Below are 24,091 nucleotides of genomic sequence, written 5' to 3' on the forward strand. Positions count from 1 at the left end.
TATTTATTTATTTATTATATGTAAGTACACTGTAGCTGTCTTCAGACACTCCAGAAGAGGGCATCAGATCTTGTTACAGATGGTTGTGAGCCACCATGTGGTTGCTGGGATTTGAACTCTGGACCTTCAGAAGAGCAGTCGGGTGCTCTTACCCACTGAGCCATTTGACCAGCCCCCCTCTGACCTGTTTTGAATCAATATCTTGTGTCACTCAGGCTCATGATGCTCTTGTCTCTGACTCCTATGTGCTGGCATTGCCGGTGAATATGGCCACTTAGCTCTACTTCTCTGAGGTTTGGACTTCCCTCACCAGAACCTTCCATGTGTCCCCATTCTGGGCCAATCGCCTACTTCCTGCCCCTCACTGTAACCCTCTCTCCTTATCTGATACCTCTATTATTGTCAACTAAGGATTTATTGTGGTGAATGATGGATCTATAATCAAAACCCAAGACAAAACAACCTAAACCGATGACCTTAAAAGACCTAGGACCTGCAGGGCGGTGGTGGCACACGCCTTTAATCCCAGCACTTGGGAGGCAGAGGAAGGCAGATTTCTGAGTTCGAGGCCAGCTTGGTCTACAGAGTGAGTTCCAGGACAGCCAGGCAATAGAGAAACCCTATTTTGAAAAAAAACAAAAAAATAAAAAACAAAAACAAAACAAACAAACAAAAAAAGGCCTAGGACCTGAGCCAGCTAGTGGCTCCATACACCTGAAGTTTCAACATGAGGCTCGGATGGGAGGATTGGAGTGAACTGCAATAAATGTAGTGTCAACAGAGAGAACTCCATGGGCTGGGTAAGCAAGAGGCATGGAGGGTAGGGGAGAAAGGAGAAATGGCTCAGTAGCTAAGAGCCCGTGCTGCTCTTGCAGAGGACCCAGGCTCAGTTCCAGGCCCCCACATGGAGCTCACAGTTGTCAGTTCATTCAACTACAGGGAATCCAACCACCTCTGCTGGCCTTCAAGGGCATAGTATGCAATTGCTGTACAAGACACGTGCAGGCAAAACATCTATACATGCGAAATAAAAAACAATAATTTAAAAGAGGAAGAGAAGAAAAATGAAGAGGAGGAAAAAGGAGAGAATGAGAAAGAATGAGGGGGAGGGGAAGGAAGAGGAGGAGCAGCAGCAGAGCAGAGCAGGTTACACACAGGGTATCTCCAACCCCCTTGGTAATATCAGCTTGCAGAAGGGAATTTGAAACCCATTCTGCCTCCATTTCAATGATACTTTTCTTCTTAAAAGTCAACAACAAAATCAAAATCATCTTCTGGGGGACTGGGGATCAGGCAGCTTGGAGCACCTGCTGCTCTCTATAATGAGGTTTAGAGTTTACATCCCAGCACCCACACTGGTTAGCTCACAAACACCTCCAACTCCAAGGGTTTGCTCTCTGGGGACACTCAAATATCTCCTATCTCTCTCTGTATATAAAATCTCCTCTCATACACATACTAAAACAAACTTCTAACTTTTTAAAAAAGATATTCTCCTTCCTCTTGCTTTGTAATTTGTAGCACTCCTATCCCAAAGTGGGCTATTCTTCAGATAAACCAATTAAAAACACATTTCATCTCCTTTCTCACCTTTTTAAAAATTTTGTTATTCTTTGCCACCCCCCACCTTTCCCCTTCTCCCTCTTGCTCCAGCCCATAGGTTTTGTTTCTCATTACACAGATGGTTGTGAGCCACCATATGGTTGCTGAGATTTGAACTCATGACCTCCAGAAGAACAGTCAGTGCTCTTAACTGCTGAGCCATCTCACCAGCCCTCCTTCCTCATCTTAGTCTCTATAGATACTTCCCATCCCGAGAGGATCCACATTAAGATGGGTTTAAATGATTCTCCCTTCGCTATCATCACTTCCAATCAAAACTCCAGCATTCTGCTAATATGATTTGGTTTTAGCACAGGCCTCCAATATTGATTGAATTAACCAACAATTGTTGTGTGCTTTTTTCATAGCCTTCAGTGACTGTGTACTTTTGGAGGAAACATTTAGGACTGTTACAATGCTCCCTAGGATAAGGGCAAGGTACAGCTAGAAAGTAAATAAAAACTGTAGCTTCTGAGCATATGACAGATACAAAGTTACTGATGACTGGGCCTGTGGAAATGCACCCATGGAGAAGATTCTTCCTACCATTCTACTCTGACAAGGCTTCAAGGTAGAGGATCTGTGCATCCACCAAGTCTATTTATTACAGATGGAATTACTATTCCTGGGTGAACTACTGAGATGTAGCAAGAGGACACAGAGAGAGGTTAGGGTGTTTATTCTCATTTCCTCCAAGCTTAAGGCGCAGACGCTGACTCTGTGAGGGAGGCTGAATCATGGCAGCTGTCTTTGCAGTTTCAGTAATGACTTCCTGTCTTCCCTCTTCTAGGACTAGGTGTAGTGGCTAGAAACCCCACACAGTGCTCATCACTGGTACTGACTGTTCCATGGCAACACACGGATACAGTAATTAACATCAGACATGACCCTAGGTTAAAACAAAACAAAACTTAAGACAGGAACTGAAACTGGGTTAGTTGTATTTTGGAATTGTGTTTTATCTTGAAAATGGAAAATGTTATAACAAAGTAAGAGAATATATTTGCATATGCACAGACACACACATGAACGCATACACACATGTACACATACAACCCTAGTAATCTAGTTTGATTCCCTAGATTCACATCATATAAGCATGGAAGCAAAGAAAGACGTCACAGAGCTGTCCTCTGATTCCACACAAAAGTTATGGCACATATGCACTCACACAAGAACTAGAAACAAGTAACAGTTTTCAACTTCAACATTTATTATACAAAAATGTACAATAAAAGGACACATCTGAAATAAGTTATAATAAACTTCAATGAAAACGATTAAGCATAATCCTTTGTTTATTTGCTTTTGTGAGACAGAGTCTCAAGTAGCCAGGCTGGCTTCAAACTTAACATGTATGGAATGACCTTGAACTCCTGATCTTCCTGTCTCGGCCTCAAGGGTGGAGATCCCAGATACATACACACTAGACCTATACAATATTATCTCTATCAATATGAACATGTTCAATGTTATCAGTGTTTGGCATTTTTAATAGGTATATAGGACAGCATCTACTAATTAAGGTATCCAAATTCCTGAACTTCAGAAATACTTTAAATATCTACATAAAAAAAGGCAGCTCAACTTTAAACTATACTAAAATCTAAACTCTTGAGCTAGGCATGTGCTTAAGTGTACACTGGGCCCTAGGTCTGATCCTTACCACCACTACATCCCCCACAAACCCCATACGTAGCCTCTTAAACTCTAGTAGCCATTCTCAAACAAGCTTTCCAACACATGCTGTTCCGAAAGAAGCTTAAACGTCCCATTATGGAAGAAGCAAACGATTTCAACTTTAAGAAATGTATTTTTGAGCCGGGCGTGGTGGCCCACGCCTCTAATCCCAGCACTTGGGAGGCAGAGGCAGGAGGATTTCTGAGTTCGAGGCCAGCCTGGTCTACAAAGTGAGTTCCAGGACAGCCAGAGCTACACAGAGAAACCCTGTCTGGAAAAACCAAAACCAAAACCAAAAAAAAAAAAAAAAGGTTTTGGTACCAGCAATACAAAATTTATATTTATAGCCATACATATGTATATAAAGAGTATTTATAGAATATAACCTAAACACAATGGTAAACAGTTGTCAAATACAAAAACTAGTCACTAATATATTTGTTGTGTATATAATTACAAAAGTAAACAATACGTTTAAAAATATTAACCCAAATTAGAACTATTAAAGTATTTATCTAAAGACATTGATTTTTATATTAAGTACAGAATTGTTTTGAGGTCCTCTTGAAAATCACAACTTGAATTTTGGCAAATAGGAGAAAGACAAAGGAAAACAAAGACAGCAAAATATAACAGATATAATTCTAGTCTGATACAATAACCTACTAGGGAAGGATAAAACTAAAAGTGCTTTAGCTAGCAAGAACAACAATAACAACAAAAAATCCAATGCTTGCTAAGTCATTATTAAATGTCACAAAACATTAATTACCAAAATAGCTTTAAGATCTAGCCAAACTATTACTATTGTAGCAGTGCTTTGCTCAAACATCTAAGACCAGTTATCTTACTATATGTACATAAGTATCAGGAAATTTAAGACACTTTTACTATTTTAATCTTTTCTTGAAGATGCAAGATTTCATCTTATCTTGCAGCAGTCATGAAGATATATCTGAAGACAATTAAATAGGAACTGAAGATAAAGTACTTGAATGTATCGACTATAATCTGGAAAAAATGAAGTTTTCTACTGCTTGCTCCATTTTCTGTGTAAAAGACAAGAAGGAAAGAAAATTTCAATACCAAGAAAAGCTAAAAAAAAATTACCGATAAGAATATTAACTATCTACGTAAGTATCGGGTCAGACTTATATACAATGTAAGCAACCGTATCCTACAAATAGCATGCATACATCCTAGTGAAATCTACAGGGACAGTGCACTCACACCCACACACTCCATATACTAGGTGGCTAGAGGGCAGATTTTATAGGTGACTGGTAATATGTAAGTAGCATTTAACATGATGGGTTTTTTGTTTGTTTGTTTGTTTTTCGAGACAGGGTTTCTCTGTGTAGCCCTGACAGTTCTGGAACTCACTTTGTAGACCTGGAACTCAGAAATCTGCCTGCCTCTGCCTCCCAAGCGCTGGCATTAAAGGCGTGTGCCACCACTGCCCGGGTGGAAAAAGGCTATTTTTAAAAAGCACATTTCTATATTTAAGTATATATTTCTGGTTTTATCAATACTATGGAGCCATTGTTTATCATAAATACAATCTAATCGATTTCTTAGATTTATATCACATTACACTTGTTTATATCTACTAATAATCTATAGTCTTCATACAAAAATAGCTTCTAAATTATTATTTTTTGGATTTGAGTTTCATGTACTTCAAGCTGGCCTCAAACATGCTACATAGCAGAAGATGACCTTGGACACTGATCCTTCTGCCTATACCTAAATAATGAAATTTATAAGTGGCTCACCACACTTTGGTTCGTCTTTAAGACTTCAGTCACCTTTAATGGAATATTACCTGGCAAGGGGAGTGTAAAGTGTTTCTAGTTAGCTAGGCATGGTAGTGCACACCTTTAAAAACCTTTAATCCCAGCACTCTAGAGGCGGAAGCAGAGACAGAACCTGATAGATCTCTGTAGGTTTGAAGTCAGACTGGTCTACTTATCTAGATAATCAAGGCTGTGTAGAAAGACTCTGTCTCAAAATAAGCAACGAAACCAGTTTTAAGTCCAAACTTTACCTGAACAAGCGCTGTTTTGTCATAGTCCCTGCGGTGCTCATAAATACACTGGCTGATTACTGCATACAAATTTTCCAGTTGGAATATATTATATTTCTGACTTTTTTTAACAACCATCTTCAAAAGATTCTAAAAGAAAACAAGTGTTTATATGTTCCAGATTAATTCCTTGCAACAAGATTTTTAATTCTGAATGCTTAGGGAACTGTTATAAAGCTAACACGTCAGCAGAGCGAGCCTCCGCTGAGATATGTAGGCCTCTGGCAATGACTCTCTTAGGTTTCCTTCATTCTGTGACACCAGCTTTGGCCCTGGTTTAACTTTCATTATCTCCAAACAAATTTCTTTTATAAAAAAAATTACTTAAATATTTATCTAATGTATACTATGGGCATACCTGGAGCCCAGAGGCCAGAAGAGGACACCGGATGTTACACCTAAGTTTTCAAGAGCAGTCAGAGCTCTGAGCCTCTGAGCCAGCTTTCCAGCCCAGAAGAGCTTTTCGTGAAGGAGAAGGAATTTAAGAGGAATCCCTATGTAGTTAATTTACCTCTAGCCTGCAATCTCTTGTGTGAGGAAGACTAAAATGTCTAGTGAGGGCATTAGGATTTCAGTTCAACGTACTGTTAACTGCTTGTGGTCCACCACAAGTGAGGGTGTCGGCTGAGAGAGAACGGCCAGAGCCTGCTCCATACTGATGAGCTCCTGCTGTTCTACCTGGGAACCTCTAGCTAGAGTCCTTCGCAGAAAATCCATTTCTAAAGAGAAAAATTAAACAATTATTATTTTGTTCACAAACATAATGCCTAAGACAAATAATGAGATTAATGCCTGCCTTTAATCCCAGCACTCAGGAAACAGAAGATAGATCTTTATGAATTAGAAACCAGGCCAGTTGAGGCTACTTAGTAAAATTTGACTCAAAGCAAACAAACAGAACCCCACCAAAACAAAAATATAAGAAGTAGTTCTCAAATTGATTTTTTAGGGGATTGACAGGTCCTTTGAAACTGGCAGAAAGGGGGCACACCGAGTCAAGTGTCACTTTTTCTTAGCAACTAATGGGATAATAATCACTAAAGAAGTTGGTATTAGTCTGAACAATGTCTTTTCAGGACCTGAGTATATCCTTGCCTCATTTAGCCTCCGCCTCTCGCAGGGGCTGGGGAGAAACATATGCATCTCTTTCCCTCTTTTCTCCACCCCTCTTCCTGTATGTGGGTTAGAGGTTGGTTTCCATTCTCTTTCCTGCAGTAGTTTACTCTAATACTGTGGCTGCACTCAAGATTTTCTATAGTCCATTCATGTTCTATAGCCCATTAGAGTACAACTGAGAAACATGGACACTGCCATGATCTTAGAGTAGCCACAGGGATGGAATCTCCGGGGTAGTCCATCATCACAAAAGCTTAGTCTATTATACATGTATGCATGGATGTTTGGGTCTATTAGCGGAAAGGTTAAGTAAAGATAATGCTATTTTTCTACTTAGTTAACATCTGTGCTCTGAAAAACAGCAAAAGCAATACATTGGTATATAAGGACTTTCTTTAGGAATTATCTCAAGTTTTAAAAGGTGTTTATTATTATTGTTTCTCGAAACAGGGAGGGTTTCTCTTTACTAGCCTTGGCTGTTAAGAGTTAGCTCTGTAGACCAGGCTGGTCTCAAACTTAGATCCACCTGCCTTGGCCTCCCGGGTGCTGAGGAGTTGACTTTTTCCGTGAGACTTACCTTTTGATTCACTGTCTTCGGGAATGTCTACGACCTGGGAGCCAGAGGCATCACCCCTGCAAACAATCCTGTCTTTTCTCAGTTCTGTGCCCTCCGCAGTTTCCTTAGGCTCTTCAACTTCATTCTCAATATTAGAGGAACTTGAGTTACTTTTCAAGTCTATGTTGCTTTCAAGTCTATTTTGCTTGTCACTTTCTTCTACCGAGGACTCGTCCGTGTTTCCAAGCTCCGTGTGCTCTGCATGTGTGTGCTGACTGTCTTCTGTGTCACTCCTACTTGAACTGTTCATAGCACTCAGGCTGTTGTCTTTAGCTTGTGAAATTTTCCTTCGCTTTATTTTGGTGCCTACATGCCACTTTGACTTTTTATGGAATTTTCTTTTCAACTGAGCTACAAGGAGTTTAACGTAAGAAACAAGAGGTAAAGAAGTCAAGAAACTGCAGTACTTTCACATGGCCGAAACACAGAACAGTAAACTACTGTGACAAGATAGACACGAAGGATGGCCAGGTCACAAAATGACCTGAGCCAAGTTGAGATTTTTGAATTATCAAAAAATCTTAAATAACTTTAAGGGGGGCAATGACATGATCTATGTGATGCATTATAAGTTACTGCTGCACAGCAGGATGGGCCACACACTGAATAACTCCTGGTCAAGACTTCTAATGACCTACTAAGCATTCTCTTAAGCATGTCGTGCAGACCAATTCATTGGAATCTCACTTTAAACTCATGAGGCTTGCTACCATTAGCATCATCAGTTTACAACAGAAGAAACTAAAGTACAGGAGAGTTTAAATTTCTGTCTAGGGTAGACAGTAAAACTACGCTTCATTTGTCTTAGAAAGAGGTAAGGCTTAGTAGACACTACAACTGGAGAATACAGGTTGAACTTGAAAAACCATAACAAAAATAATACAACTTGAGAGACAGCTGAGTGCTTGGGTGGTAAGAGAAGGCAGAACTTCAGCACAACGCCAAGGCTTTGTCACTAAACAATTCACTGTATTTGCAAAAATGTATATAGAAAAAGAAGGCTCTGGGCACTTTACAGTTTAGCTGCTTGAGTATCAGCAAAGTAGATACAATTTACTGTGTTAGCAAAACAAAGTACAAGACAAAGTAAAGGGCGCAAGAAGAGAATGAAGGAATGCCATACACGTGAATTACCCCAGAGTACTTACCAGGTGTGCTGCATGCCACAGGAGTGCATGGTACCTTTAGCTTCTCGTTCTGCTCTTGATCTGACTTTTTATCACCAACAGGAGGAGAATTTTGCTTTGGCATGACGTGGTAATAAGATGGTGCGTATTTGGAGGAGCTACAACCTTATAAGCAGATAAACAGGATTTTAAAAACTGTCCCCAGAACTCAAAGCGAGACAAAGACTGAGGCCATTCACCCAAAGCATCTTCTTCAGACGCCCAAGCACTTCCCTACCTCTCTTCTTCCGAGATTCCTGAATTTCTTCACAAAGCTGCTCAAAGTCTTCATCAAGCTCCTCTTTAATTATTGCATAAGCAGTGTCTCTCAAAGCACAAGCTCTATGCCTGATAAGACGATCTGAGAAATAAGGAAATAGAATTCTTAATCCTTTTCCAATAGTAAACTTAGTATTTTGGGTGACGATAGTAGCTATTACAATTCCTTAACTTCATAGAAGTTGTTCTGCTTTGAGTAATAATTTAATGACTTGGACATACGTCAAGGCAAACAGGAGCCACGCCATCTTGATTTTAACAGGGGCTGGCATTCTTTAATCCCTATACCAGGAAAGCAGAGGCAGGCAGATCTGTGAGGTTTAGGTCAGCCAGGGCTACACTGTGAGACTCTGACTCCAATCAATCAGTCAATCAATCAATCAGTCAGTCAGTCAGTCAATCCACCCACCCACCCCAAAAAAGAACAAAAGGAACTTTAATAGTCCTTTACTAATCTTCTGGCTCCTTTTCATTCTGTCTTCACCTGTGCCTACACTGTTCTCTGTGCAGTCTGTCACTGTACAATAGTCTCAATAAAACTGCCTCTGCCCCTCTCCACACTGTTCTCTGAAGTAGCTTCCCTTTACCCTCTCTTCTCAGATGTCAAATCTTTATAATTCCTCACTTTATCTCTCAATTAGACATCACTTTCAAACATGAAGGCTTCCTTCTACACACTAACTTGATGTAAACTTGTTTGGGATTAAAGGTGGGTGTTAAGGGAGAGCCACACAACTAGAAAGAGTTTTTTTTTCAGAAAATAATACAAACTAGGAGTTCACAGTGTGGTCAAATATCCTGCAATAGCTGAGCTATTAAAAAGCCTGGGTTCATTCATACAGCCAAACAGTGGATAGAGCTTGGAGACTCTGAGGAAGAGGAAGAAGGCTTGCAACCCTAAAAGGGATAGAAACTCTACAAAAAGACCAACAGAGTCAACTAAACCAGACCCTTGGGACTCTCAGAGAACATACATGGGCTGGACCTAGGCCTTCCCGCACATATGTAACAGGTGTACAGCTTCAGGTGGGTCCTTAACAACTAGAACAGGGGCTATCCCAAAAGCTGTACACGGGATATGTTCTTCTAGCTGGGCTGCTTTGTCTGGCCTTAGTGGGACTGGAAGCGCCTAGCCTTGCAGAGACTTGAAGCCCCAGGGTAGAGGGATATCCAGGGGACCAGTGGGGCTCCCATCCACTCAGAGAAAAAGGGAGGTGTGTTGTGTTGGGGGGAATGACTGGAAGGGGGACAGTGAGCAGGATGTTAAAAAGTTAAAAAATATTGATCAATAATTAAAAAAAAAAAAAAAAAAAAAAAGAGCCTGAGTTCAAATCCCAGCACCTACATGGCAACTCACAACTCCAATTTCAGTTCCAAAGGATCTGATACCCTAAGATAGACATTCATGGAGGCAAAACATCAATGCACATAAAATAAGAATAAATACATCATTAAAAAAAAAAAACTTAAAAAGGGGCTGGAGAGATGGCTTAGTTGTTAGGAGCACTGCTCTTCCACAGGTCCTGCGTTCAAATCCCAGCAAACACATGCTGGCTCACAATCATCGGTAATGGGATCCAATGCCTCATTCTCAGGTGTCTGAAGGCAGCTACAGTATACTCACATACATGAAATAAATAAATCTTAAAAAAAAAAAAGAAAAATACTTTGAAATCTATTTTATTTTTATATTAAATGCAGGTTTATTGGGAAGCTGCTTAGATGGGTGAGTTCCTTGGCCCCAAGGACAAGGCCAGGGAAGTCTTCATGGGGAAGGGGGGAGGGTAGGAAAGAGAGCACACAGAGAGAGAAGTGGAGAAGAAAGTGAAATCTACTTTATTAGTGCTTTATCTTCCTACTCAAGCTGCTGTTCCATTAGTGCTTTCCAACTGGTGGGTCAAAACGAAACAGGACTGCATATCAGATAGCCTGCACATCAAATGTTTGTATTACAATTCATAAGACAGTAGCAACATTACAGCTGGGAAGTAGCAATGAAATAAAGAACTGTATCAGAGGATGACAGCATTAGGAAGGTTGAGAACCTCTGCATTAGAGGATGCATTATGTGGTTAATATTTGGGGATCTGAGTGAGAAAAACAAGCAAGCAAACAACACCAAGAACTGTGCACCCAAATTCTGCCCTTGTCCTTCCCTGGCACTGTGACTCTGAACAAAGTTCTAATCTTTCGAAACTATACCTTTCTCAGCTGTAGAATAAAATGAGGTAATTGTGAGAATTATACAGTATTTTGAATGTAAAATATTTATAACCAACCAAACAAATAAACACCATCAACAACCCTCATTAATTATGAGTAGCCCCCTCAAAGCACACCTTAAAAAGGAATTCATTAATGCTCACCTCCAGGATCTCTATCTGGATTGTATTCTAAAGCATTACTACAGATTAGATCAATATCCTTCAAATAGTCCTTCACAGTGAGATATTTATGTAAATCAATTTTACTGATTACAGATGAAAGGTCCATTGGTTGCTTTATGACAGTGACATAATCAGGAACCTAAAATCCAAGCAAATGACCAAATCACTTAGCGTTATATATATTTAAAAAAAAAAAAGAAAAAGATTTTCTGCAATGGCAATAGAGAGGAAGTAAAATAAGGATGCTATATTGATGAATGCTTTGGCGCTATCATAAATCCATTTCTGCTTGATATTTACTCCTATTCTTGAGCAGTTATATTCGCTAGTATTATCTTTTATTTCTTTCCTTATTCAATTATTACTCATCCTTCAATGTTGGTTTAAGAACAGACAAATACTGACATAAGCCCGTAACCCCAGCACTTAGTTCATGGTAGCCTATACTACATAGTAAACTTCAGACCAGCCTATATGACAAAGCAAGTCCCTGTCTTAAAAACCCATCTCTAAGCCCAACGTTTTAAACTACAAATGATAATACCACGAGTAATTAAAACAGTCTAAAGCTCCTTTTGTCTAAATGTGTAGAAAAGTTTACTGTTTATTCTCTGAGACAATAGAAATATATTGGATAGCTCTTACAGTCTATATATACATGCTTAGGACACTATGTTCGCATGTCATATAGAGAACACAAGTTCTGAGTTCTGCAGGGGACCTACACGAACTATTTTGTTTTTCTATCATTATGGCCTAAATATATTTGATCCAAAGATGAAATTAATAATACCTCATCAGGGTCAACAGGCTTAGTAAAGACTCGGAATCGCTTATCAATAGCAAGTCTATGTGTGACATTTCTTAAGAAAATCCTGAGTTCTCTGAATGTATCTTCTTCTTGTTCTTCAAGCCGTTTCACTTCCTCTGCTGTCAGTGGTCTTGGTTCAGGCGGTGGTGCGACTGGGAGCACCTCCAAGGCCTGCAGAACTTCGCATGGAGGGAGATTTTAGTTAACACCCTCCACAACTGGAGGGCAATAAATAACTCAGTTCAAACCGAATAAGGGTGGAGGGTTATTTTCTTTACAATGGATGGGAAACCAATATTCAGGATTAAAAGAAGAAATGAGACTAGAGGTGGCTTAGACATAAGTGCCTGCTATCAAACCCTATGACCTGAATTCCAGAAGTGACTTTTGCAAGCTGTGTCCTGACTTGTGCATACAAACACTAAATAAAAAGTAATTTAAACTAAGTCTTTAATCCCAGCACTCAGAAGATACAGGTGGATGTCTGTGAGTTTAAGGCCAACCTGAGTTCCAGGCCAGCCAGGGAGAAGGGTTACACAGAGAAAATCTTTCAAAAAACCAAAAAGAAAGGAAAAAGGGAAAAAAGGAGAGAGAGTTCAACCTTTTAAAAGCATCCTGTTGGTCCTGCAAAGAACCTAGGTTCATTCCCAGCACTGATATCTGAAACTCCAGACCCAAGTTAAGCAGCAATAAGGGACAAAGATAGAAGCATTACAAGAACCAAAAGTGAAACTGTGACACTGTGTGCATTTTAAATACAATTTTTGCTTTTTCTTAAAACAAACAACAGAACAAGGTAGTGGTAGTAGAGGTAAGAACACAGCTACACAGCTCTAGAGCTGGGGTGGTGGCTCGGTGGCTAAGAGCACCTTGATCTTCTAGAGGACACACAGTTCCCAGCACTCACCTCCGGGAGCTCACAACTGCCTCAAAGTTTAGCTTCAACCACCCTCTCCTGGCTCTCATGCGCACATGCCTTTACATAATTAAATATAAGTCATGAAAAGAGGAACCTAAGACAAGCTAGNAAATCATACACACACACACACACACACACACACACACACACACACACACACACACACACACACATATATATATATATGTATATATATATATGTCACCCCGAAACTGAGGATGAATTTGTGCAATTGGGTAGATGTCAGTTACATTAGCTGTAATTTTTCTTATAATTATTTTCTATTAGATAACGAACCTGCTTTCTTTTGTGACACAGGAGGCTTTGAAGCTTGTTTTAAAATTAAATCTTCAAAAAATTTGGTTCGTTCTTCTTTATCTGGTAATTGTACATTAAAAATTTCTCCATGATCATGGGTAAACAATTCTCGTACCTTGAAAAAAGTATAACAGATAAGGAACATACATGTATGAAATATAAACAAACACACATGTATGTTACCAATTACTTAGCCCATCAGTAGAATAAATGCATATTTCTAATAACATTTTAAAGTAGGTGTACAGAAGCCGGGGAGATGGCTCAGTGGTTAAGAGCACTTGCTGCTCGTCTAGAGGACCCCATTCTGAGTCCTAGCACGCCCACAGCAGCTCACAGCCACCTGTAACTCTAGCTCCAGGGGATCTGATGTCCTATTCTGGCCTCTACAGGCAACACATGCATGTGACATATAAGCACACAAGCAGGAAGGGAACCCATACACAGAGAATTAAGTATGGATAGAGGTGTCATCTTTAAATATCTTTAAATGTCGGGTCATCTTTAAAACTGAAGAATCTAACTAGAATATAGTAACACTTATTATACTAATTTATGCAATGGGCTTACTAAGTCTCACACCCCAAAGATATGAAATGGGAATCAATGTTCAAAAATAATGGCATAAAAGCAAGTGTTGCTGAGAAGTGAAGAAAAGCAAAATGGTTCAACCTTTGTTAAAAACAACATTACCATGTATGCCAGCCGGTGGTGGCGTACACCTTTAATCCCAGCACTTGGGAGGCAAAGGCAGGTGAATTTCTGAATTCGAGGCCAGCCTGGTCTACAAAGTGAGTTCCAGGACAGTCAGGGCTACACAGAGAAACCCTGTGTGTGTGTGTGTGTGGGGGGGGGGGGCACGACTATATCTCCCCTTACTAGACCTGTACATTCTAAACAGTGAGCGCACAACACAAACAGCCACCACTGGTGTACCTGATGAAGACTACTCCTCATGTTTCATTTACCTCCGAAGCACTTGGTTCTTCGGGTAAGTTATTTTAGGGTAAGATAACTCTTCTGCACCCCTACCCCAATTACCTCCTCCGGCAAAGCTGAGTATGGTTTCTCAGAAGTTGCAAGTAGTAAAACTGGAGCAAATGAAGGTATAGTCTGTAATAATGTTGTAAATGTGGCTTTGAGTGTCGGTCCAACTATTTCCCACCACAAATGGATATGTGGGACATAGACTATGCTGGGTGCTGTTCTCTTAGCTTCACGAATCATCTAATAAGAAAAAAATTTTTTAAATTATATTTGGTTTCAAGTCTGCATATTAGTAAAACTAATGCTATAGTAATGTCCCAGGATTCTCACATAAAACCTTCAAATTTCTTGAATGCTTGTCCAAAAACCCTACAACCATTTAAAATTGTTTAATAAATGCTTTATTTGGGAGAAAATAATTTATTCAGGCAACTAGAAAACAGATAGACCATGAAATCTACAAGGCTATTCTGCTGTTCAAATATAAAATATTTTTATATTAACCAATTAAGTCTAAACATGTCAACAATAGAAACAGCAAAGCATCTGTGTACTGATTAAGAAACAGTAATTGTTTTAACTACATCAATTCCCACAATACCCAAATCATCTCACACCTTGCAAATAGGAAAAAAGAAACAAAAAACAGAATAACTCACCCAAGTTCTGACAAAATGTTAAGAAGTAGAAAAATGTATAGTATTTAATAACTAAGCAATATTATTACTATTATGCTTTTTTTTTGGGGGGGGGGATGGTGTTCAAGACAGGGTTTCTCTGTGTAGCCCTGGCTGTCCTGGAACTCACTCTGTACACCAAGCTGGCCTCTTAACCTCTAAGCCATCTCTCCAGCTCCTATTTTGTAAGCTTTAAATAAAATAAAAATTTCTGGGGCTGGAGAGATGGCTCAGCAGATGAGAACACTGACTGCTCTGCTTGAAGTCCTGAGTTCAATTCCCAGCAACCACATGGTGGCTCACAACCATCTGGAATGTGTCTGATGAGAGCAACAGTGTACTCATATAAATAATAATAATCTTTAAAAAATATAAAAGAATAAAAATTTATTTTTATAAGTCCAAGTTTGCTGGGCATGGTGGGGCACGCTGATCTCTGAGAGTTTGAGGCCAACTCTACCAAGCCAGTTCAGGACAACCACAGCTCTGTCTAGGAAAAAAAAAAGTTTAAAAGCAAAAACAACCCAGAGAAAAGTCAACTTTAGACTTTGTCTCTGAATGACTTTTATCTTATAACTTATTGGTTGGAAAACTTACTTGGGAACATGCCTCTTCAGGAGATGTCGTACTGATGCCAAAAAGAACAGGAATGTCTAATGTATATACAGTAAATTTTTCCAAAGCATGGATGACAGCTGGTGCCAAGTGAGAACTCTGTCCAAATCCTGGTTCTCCCACTATCAATAGTCTTGGTCGAAAAGACATAGGCTGGTAACAGGCATTTCTGGAAAAATAAAATAAAAAAAAAGCTGTCTTTGGGAGAAATTTGAATGTTTCCTTTAAATCGCTAATTACAAATCTTCACAAGTCTTGCCTATATGACTAGCCAATTATAACATGGCAAAGCTTCTCGTAATAATCGTCCCAGATTTAAGAATACTTTTACATCAGAATAACAGTAGCAACAATGCATTTTGAGTTTTTCTTTTCTTTTTTTTAAGATGGAGTTTCACCATGTAGCTAGCTCTGGCTGTCTTGGAATTCAGTAATATAGAATAGGCTGGACTCAAACTCAGAGAGCCACCTGCCTCTGACACCCAAGTGCTGGGATTAAAGGCATGTACCACTAAATCTGGCCAAAATTCAATTATTGATTACTTTATTAAAAAAAAAAAAAAAAGATTTTTATGTGCACAAGTGCTAAATGCATGTCTGCACCACCAGCATGCAGTGCCTGTGTCATGTCTCCTGGAACCAGTTACAGGTGGTTATGAACTGTGATGTAGGTTTTGGGAATTGAACCCAAGACCCTCTTGAAAAGCAACCAGTGCTCTTAATTGCTTAGCCAATCTCTTCATACCCAAACTTTGGTATTTTTTAATGTAAGTGTATAATGTGTATGGGTACAAGTGCTTGTGTGGGGGCAGACTATAGGAGATAATCTCAGGTGTCATCCTACGAACCTAGTTACCTCCCCTGAGGCTGGGTCTCTTACTGGACCTCACCAATTAGGTTAGATTGGGTGTCTAGTGAGTCCCAGGGATCCTGCCTTCTCAACATTGGAATTACACCATTCCTACATTTTTCTTTTTTTTTTTCGAGATAGGGTTTCTCTGTGTAGCCCTGGCTGTCCTAGAACTCACTCTGTAGACTAGGCTGGCCTCGAACTCAGAAATCTGCCTGCCTCTGCCTCCCAAGTGCTGAGATTAAAGGCATGCGCCACCACTGCCGGGCTCATTCCTACAATTTTTCATGGGCTTTAGGGGCTGAACTTAGGCTTTCATGTTTGTAATGAAAACATTAAAAAATAACTGAGACCTCTTACCATCCCTAACATTTTAACTTAAATACAAAGCTGGTTAGCTGGCATCTTTTACCTTGTTTTTTAAAAAAAAAAAAAATCTCATTTTTATGGAATTTACACACTAAAACATTCATTTGCTGGGAAACATACCTATTTAAATGAAGAAAATTTAAATTTTCTTTTTGAGAAAGTCCATTTTCATACACAGATGGTGTGTCATCATCACTGTATGCCAAATCACTTTCTAAAAAAGGGCAAGAAACATCTACAGAATAAAAAAAAAAGAAAGAACCTGTCCATTAGTAATTTTTTTTTTGGTCATTCTTTCTTTCTTTCAATGGTCAATCAAGTTTTTATACCTGAATTTAAGGCCTTGTTTGTTCCAACTTCCACGTGTGGAAATACTTTCTGTAGGGCTTCTAAGATCATATGAACAGTATTTTGCAGAAGTGGTTTCACAATGGCAGACAGTGCCTGTCCGGGTGATGTCACGGCTCTCTGGGAAGCTGGTCTTATCTTCTGCATAGCTGCCTCAAAATCCTTAGCTGAGATGGTAATTGAAGAGAGATCCAACTGTAGCTTCTCGCTGGTGGTGTAGATCTGTGGGTAGCGTCGACGTAGGGCACATAAAGCAGCTTCAGCACAGATTGACTTAATATCCGCACCACAGTATCCTATCAACAGGAAAGGGGGGAAGCAAAAGCCTCAAACTACTGACAGTCATGATTAAAAGAAAAATTTAAAAATTAAATCTTTTACTAGACTATTTATGGGAATCAATAGGCAAAGAAAGAAACAAAACCCTCAAACTTCAAGATTAAAAGAAAAATTTAAAAATTAAATCTTTTACTAGACTATGGGTAACAAAACTAAAATTTCTCACTCGTAAAGTGAACTTAGATGGCGTCAACAAATCAATAACCTTTGAATGAAACATGCAAGCACTAAGTACAGAAGAAAGATTAAGAGCAAGAATTCTGTTGTGTTGTTTTGAGACAGGATCTCTCTGTGTAGTTCTGGCTGGCCCAGAACTCTGTGTAGACCAGGTTGACCTCAGATTTAGAGATCCACCTGCCCTTGCTTCTGCGTCTGCCTCTGGAGTCCCAAGACTAAAGGTGTGCACCAAAGTCAGACAAAGCTCAAATTCTAGTTGTCATTTACTGTGTGAGCTTTCAAGACTCACTTATCCTCTGCAGAGGACTCTGTATCTAAATTAATACTGCGTAATTCACAGGGCTATTACTATTTTCACGTCTATGCTGCTCTCAAATTCCCTCAATGATCAATTTGTCCATTAAAAAAAGAATTATGTTTCTGTCATGTGGAGGTATGTATGTTACCGTGCAGATGCACACAGAGGCTAGAAAAGGGTACTGGATTCCCTGGAGCTAGAGCTATAGGTAGTTGGGAGCCATCTGACATAGGTTCTGGAAACAACTCAGAGCCTCTGAAAGAGCAGTATGTACTTGTAACACTAAGGTAGCTCTCTAGTCCTCAATTTTATGTTTATATTTCAATTTTTTTAAGACAAGGTACAACTATATACCCATAGCTTGCCTGATATTATACTTAACATAGGCTTCAACTCATGGCAATCCTGCCTCAGTTTCCCAAGTGATAGGGATGCAGAGATAGTTATGCTGCTACACTTGGACAAGTATTCTTTAATATCTAGGATCTTAAAGGTAAACACACAAAAGAGATGGAAAACAGATGAACTGTGCTCTGTTTTCAGATCAGCTCTTTCTTCTTGGGCAGACAAGGGTGGCCATAAACTTGCAGTCTGTCTTTGTTTCCTGCTACTAGCACTGCAAATATGTACTACTACATCTGGCTACATCTGTGGCTTTGTTATGTGTGAGTACAAATGCATAGAGGTCAGAGGATAGCCTTGTGGAGCAAAGTTCTTTCCTTCCACTTTCTTGTGTCTTCCAAGAACCGAACTCAGGTCACCAGGTTTGAACTATAAGCACCTTTACCCATTAGGTCATCTCACAGCCTTTTAAATCTAAACTTTAAAGCAAGACCTCAACTTGTTTCATCTCTGAAATGAACAGAGTATTTTTCATACATGCCCAAAAAAGTATTTACCAACACAGTGTTCTGCTAGTTCTTCTAGAAACATGTCCACTGGCTTTGGATTCCAATCTCTTGTATGAATCTTCAGAATCTCTTTTCGAGCCTATGGGGGAAAAAAACCTTCTAATTTTCTACATCTGTAACCATTAGGTTACCCCATATAGAAATGCTTGAATGCAAACTACTTTTGACTATCTAAAATTTTAAAGTAACCAAAACAATATAAATAGAAGTATAAGACCATGAAAATGAAGGGAAAAAACCCACACCTATAAGCATATAACAAAATTAAACAATTTCTATTTAATGTGCCCAAGTTATCTTCATTATTTATGTAAATAAAAAAACCCAGCATTATCCATTCAGGAGTACATTAAGAAATAAGAATACTGACAGCTCTACTCATTTGCAAAGAATATATATTTTAAATTTTTAACTGTTTCTTTGAATGGATATATGCACTAGAGTGCAGGTGCTTTTGAGTTCAAGAGGAAGGTGCTAGATTCCCCAGTTGGAGTTATACGTGGTTCTGAGCCACATACGCCATGTGGGTATTGGGGACTTAACTCCAGTCCTCCAAAAAAGCTGTAAGTAAGCACTGTTAATGCTGAATGATCATTCCAGTCAGCTCTACTCATATTTCCTTACATGCTTCTCGGAAGCATTCGGTGGTTTCAGCCTAACTAGTACTAGTTACTGCAGTACAATAGTGTTCTGGCAGAAGGCAAAGCTAATGAGCTGGCTAAGGACTCATGAAGCTAATGAAACTGACAACATCAAGGGCATGCTTAAGCGAAAACAGTTTTAAAAGCAGTTGGGGAAGGAGATTTGCTTAACGATCATAAATTACCTCTATTGAGGTCTTCTGAATGATCACAAGATCATGATCCAAACTAAAGTCTACAACTTTTTATTGTATCAGAACTTGTTACTGGAGTGGAAAACGGCTCAGCCGGTTGAATCAGCTTTACATCCAAGCTTGATGAGCTGAGTTCTATCCACAAGACCACACAGTACAAAGGGAAAACTTATTCCCACATCTGACCTACACATCTGCTCTGCAGCACGAACACTTCCTATTTCCCCCACCCCTGCCACATAAAGGAATGCATTTTACAAAAACTATTAATAATAAAAAGCATGTAAACTTTTCTTACATTTTTATCAGGTAGACTAAAAAGGAACTCTCTGTCAAACCGACCGGGCCTCCGTAAAGCAGGGTCTATGGAATCTAGCCGGTTGGTAGCTCCAATGACCACAATTTCTCCTCTGCTGTCCAAACCATCCATAAGAGCTAGCAGGGTTGAAACAATAGAACTAAACATAAAAAATAAGAAAACTAGTTAGTATTATGGACAAAGAATCACGCAGTAGCATTTCTTTTGGTAAGGTTTATTTCAATGGATAAACGTGCAAATGAAATTTTTTATGGCACTTAGCTATTGTTCAATGGAAAACACAGGGAAACTAGAGATGGTTCAGGGGTTAAGAACCCATGCTGAGAAGAGGACGGCAGCCCCCCAGCACTCCCACAGAAGCCAGGTGTTACTGAGGATGCTTCTCACCTAAACTCTGTGAAGCAGGGACAGGTGAGTCACCAAAGCTCACTGGCCTTAGTCAGCCTAGTCAAACAGGGAACTTCAGGTTCAGTGAGAGAACTGATGTGGGGGGAGAGATGGCTCAGCAGTTCAAGTGCTTGCTTTGCCAGCAGAAGGACTGACGTTCTGATCCTCAGAATTCATTCAATTGCCAAGTTAGTGTGGCAAAGTTGCCTGGAGTTTCCACCTCATAAAGTGAAGACATGGGACCCCCACAAGTTGGCAAGTAATTAGCCAGACTGGTGAGTACCAGGATAAAATGAGAGACCCCATCTCAGTAAGTGAAAAGAGGAGCTTTCGAGATGATTTACAACATCAACCACAAACTTCCACGTGCATCCACAAACAGTTTGTCTACATACATGCACATGTGCACATACACACAAAGAATGTAAAGTGAAAAGTGAAAGACATTCAGCATCCTCCCCTGGCTTCCACATGAATGCATGTGAGCACCCACGTGCACATATGCACAAATTTAAAAAAGAAAACCAAATACACTGAAATCAAGGGCTGGGATGTACATAGTTCAGGGTAGAGTGTTTACCTAATAATATGCAAGGCTGTGTGCTCAGGACCAGGAAAAAAAAAAGAGCAACAAAGTAAATAATCTGTAGAGTCACAAATAGATCCTGGACTTAATTTTTATAAAGCATATTTCACAGGGAACTTCAAAGTTCCAAATCCAGACTACAACATGAATATGAGGACTTTCATATAGGACAAATTACATAAAAATTGTGCAACAAACTCATGTGTACAATGGCAAACAAAGTAGAATATATATGGGAGCATTCATATTCAAACCATCCCAGGTGCTATAAGAGGGTATCTGGATCAAATTACATCTCAGAGAGTAATTTTGCTGGTTTAAGAATACCAAATCTCGGGGGCTGGAGAGATGGCTCAGTGGGTAAGAGCACCCGATTGCTCTTCCGAAGGTCCAGAGTTCAAATCCCAGCAACCACATGGTGGCTCACAACCATCCNTAACGAGATCTGGCGCCCTCTTCTGGAGTGTCTGANGACANCTACAGTGTACTTANATATAATAAATAAATAAATCTTTAAAAAAAAAAAAAACCAAAGCCGGGCGTGGTGGCGCACGCCTTTAATCCCAGCACTTGGGAGGCAGAGGCAGGCGGATTTCTGAGTTCGAGGCCAGCCTGGTCTACAAAGTGAGTGCCAGGACATCCAGGGCTACACAGAGAAACCCTGTCTCNAAAAACNAAAAAAAAAAAAAAAAACCAAATCTCATTTTAAAGACAGGAAAAAAAAAATTGAGCTACACATGGTAGCTCACACCTAATCCCAGCACACAGTAGCAGAGGCAGGCAGAGCTCGGTAAGTTTGAAGCTAGCCTGGTCTACAGAGCATGTTCCAGGATAGCCAGGGCTACACAGAGAAGCCCCATCTTGCTAAACGGGAAGTACAGAGGGTCAAAACTGTCATTACTACATCTGTTCATCACACATGAAGGCATGCAAATATGCTTTACGGTGTCTCAAAAATCAGTCAGATCTTTGCTGCTTTGCCCTGTCTCCCCTTCCTCTCTTGCTCTTCCCCTCTCTTCACCCATGGCCTAGTGAGACCACTTAGAAAGAAGCTCTGATAGTAAAGCTGAGCTAGAACTCACAGTAACGCAAGGCTTAGGAGGTCTTGGGTTCACACCCTAGTACCTCAAAAAAGATTTCAAATGAACGAAAAGCTAACAAACTAATTTAGACTTGAGATAGTTTTGTAGCTCTCTTTTCATCCTGGAAAAAATATCAGATGCCAATGAAACTCTGGGTAAGTTCCACTCAGTACCTTGGTCATCCCAGTACTTCTCAGCCCACTCCTACCCTACCCTCTCCCCCAGCCTCTGATTCCTGTTGAATCCAGCTACTTGGCCACTTGGCTCCTGGTCAGTTTGCTCTTTGCTGCTTTGCCCTGTCTCCCCTTCCTCTCTTCACTCATGGCCTGGCTCAGTCTGGACTCTGGATGAACTCTACCTCATACAACTCTTCTCAACCACAGGAACAACCATGTCCTCATTTTCATTAAAAAAAAAAAAAAGGTACAACTTTTCTAACTTTTTTATTCCTGGCTGTCCTGGAACTCACTTTGTAGACCAGGCTGGCCTCGAACTCAGAAATCCGCCTGCCTCTGCCTCCCAAGTGCTGGGATTAAAGGAGTGTGCCACCCACCGCCGTGAGCCTAAAACTTGATAAAAATCTAATTCTCAGGTCTTAGTTGTAGACAGGCTAGAACTACAGATAATTGGCTAGGTCAGCCACATTCTATACACAGCCTTGTTATATTCATCAATGCCTGTAACATACATTAAATCTGTAACCAAGACTATAAACTGTATTGATAATAACTTGATACTCAAAACAGGTTAACTTAAAAAAATCTATCTATCTAATTTATATAGATATTAATATATGAGTTTCTTTCATGATTTATCTTTTTCATATTAAATATAGTATTAATTTAATTTTGTGGGGGTTTTATTTTGAAAAAAATTTTCCTTTTTATTTTTTTTTATATATTACAACAACCTGATGGCAGTTTGTCCTCCCTCCCCTCTCCCACCTTCCTTCATAAAACAGCAGGTCTCCCAGGGACTTCAACCAGACATGGCATGACAAGCTATGCAAGAGCAAGCACATATTCTTACATTAAGGCTGGACTAGGCAACCTAGTAGGAGAAAAAGGGTCCAAAGGCAAGCAAGCGTCAGAGACAGCCCTCACTCCCACTGTTAGAAACACCACAAGAACACCGAGCTATACAACCATAGTATGTATTCCTAGGACCTAGGCCAGACACTCCCTAAATCAATATAGGCCCACTTGAATCCCAGTCAGTTGATTCTGTGGGCTGAGTTCTTGTTCACTATATAATTCTTATCTTTTATATAATATTAACACAACTTAATCAAGTTTACCTGTGAATCTGATCTTGCCTGCTAGATCGTACTGGAGCCAAACCATCAATTTCATCAAAGAATATAATTGCTGGGCGCATCTGATAGGCCTAAAAGAAGGTCCGGTAGTCCTGTATTACCACAAAAATCCTCAAATAGATTTAATCAAAGAGGTCCAATCAATTTTTCACTCAAATTTATTAAATATATATAATTTATAAACTGGAATATATCTTTACAATCTATTTTCATTCACTCTTGCTTAAGAGTTGGTCATATAACTATTTATAATACTACTTACAATATAACTATTTATAATAACTAGAAATTCCAAAAACTATTTTTAGAACTTTACATANGCACATTAATATAATTAATTTTATTTGTATTTTTAATTTGAAATNTCTGAATTACTCCAGAATTTATATACCTTGAATTTCATAGTTACAGTTACTAGANACACAGAAAAACTTTACTACTGACTATGGAAACAAATGAAGGACAGTTGTACTCTCCCTTCATGTTACAAAGAAAAACATTCCTCAACAACATGCAAAACTTAAAAAAAGTATTTTAGTGAAGGCAAAATAAAGACTCTTAGTTCTTTTGTTTTTTTTTTGTTTGTTTGTTTGTTTTTGTTTCCTTGATCCCTGGCTGTCCTGGAACTCACTTTTTTGACCAGGCTGGCCTCGAACTCAGAAATCCCCCTGCCTCTGCATCCCAAGTGCTGGGATTAAAGGCGTGCGCCACCACCACCTGGCTCGACTCTTAGTTCTGAAAAGGTTTTTAAACTCATTTTCAATGTCAAGCATGTTAGCATACACCTTTAATCCCAAAAATGAAGGCCAGCCAGGGTTATACAGAAGGACCCTTCCTAAACAACCAACACCAAGCAACCACAAAGCCAAAGCTTTAGCAGCATGCCCTGGTGAAGCAGAATGCTAATATTTCACAATACACTGTCAATACACTCCAGCATATGAAACTGAAAGGTTTGCTAGGGAATGATCGCCTGGTTCCCATACTGCCAAATAATCCACCAGTATTAAACTGCT

The 24,091-nt window shown here is 39.5% G+C and overlaps 1 protein-coding gene across 2 annotated transcripts in view; it reads right to left on the reverse strand.

The window, feature by feature from the left end:
- Positions 1-2,793: 2,793 nt before the first annotated feature.
- The window catches only part of Atad2 (ATPase family AAA domain containing 2), a 45,277-nt gene continuing 23,979 nt past the window's right edge, over positions 2,794-24,091 (reverse strand). For both annotated transcript variants that reach the window (XM_021183847.1, XM_021183846.1), the window contains 16 exons: positions 23,058-23,146; positions 19,685-19,844; positions 18,540-18,630; positions 16,808-17,122; positions 16,599-16,713; positions 15,242-15,428; positions 14,022-14,207; positions 12,960-13,095; positions 11,726-11,922; positions 10,912-11,071; positions 8,505-8,627; positions 8,249-8,392; positions 7,062-7,451; positions 5,954-6,087; positions 5,330-5,458; positions 2,794-4,331 (listed from right to left, as the gene is read on the reverse strand). In XM_021183847.1, the coding sequence (XP_021039506.1) occupies positions 4,287-4,331; positions 5,330-5,458; positions 5,954-6,087; positions 7,062-7,451; positions 8,249-8,392; positions 8,505-8,627; positions 10,912-11,071; positions 11,726-11,922; positions 12,960-13,095; positions 14,022-14,207; positions 15,242-15,428; positions 16,599-16,713; positions 16,808-17,122; positions 18,540-18,630; positions 19,685-19,844; positions 23,058-23,146 (2,601 nt within the window). In that variant the 3' untranslated portion in view covers positions 2,794-4,286. The remainder of the gene's footprint in view (positions 4,332-5,329; positions 5,459-5,953; positions 6,088-7,061; positions 7,452-8,248; positions 8,393-8,504; positions 8,628-10,911; positions 11,072-11,725; positions 11,923-12,959; positions 13,096-14,021; positions 14,208-15,241; positions 15,429-16,598; positions 16,714-16,807; positions 17,123-18,539; positions 18,631-19,684; positions 19,845-23,057; positions 23,147-24,091) is intronic.

The sequence above is a fragment of the Mus caroli genome, chromosome 15 (genome assembly GCF_900094665.2).
Source record: "Mus caroli chromosome 15, CAROLI_EIJ_v1.1, whole genome shotgun sequence".
NCBI lineage: Eukaryota > Metazoa > Chordata > Mammalia > Rodentia > Muridae > Mus > Mus caroli.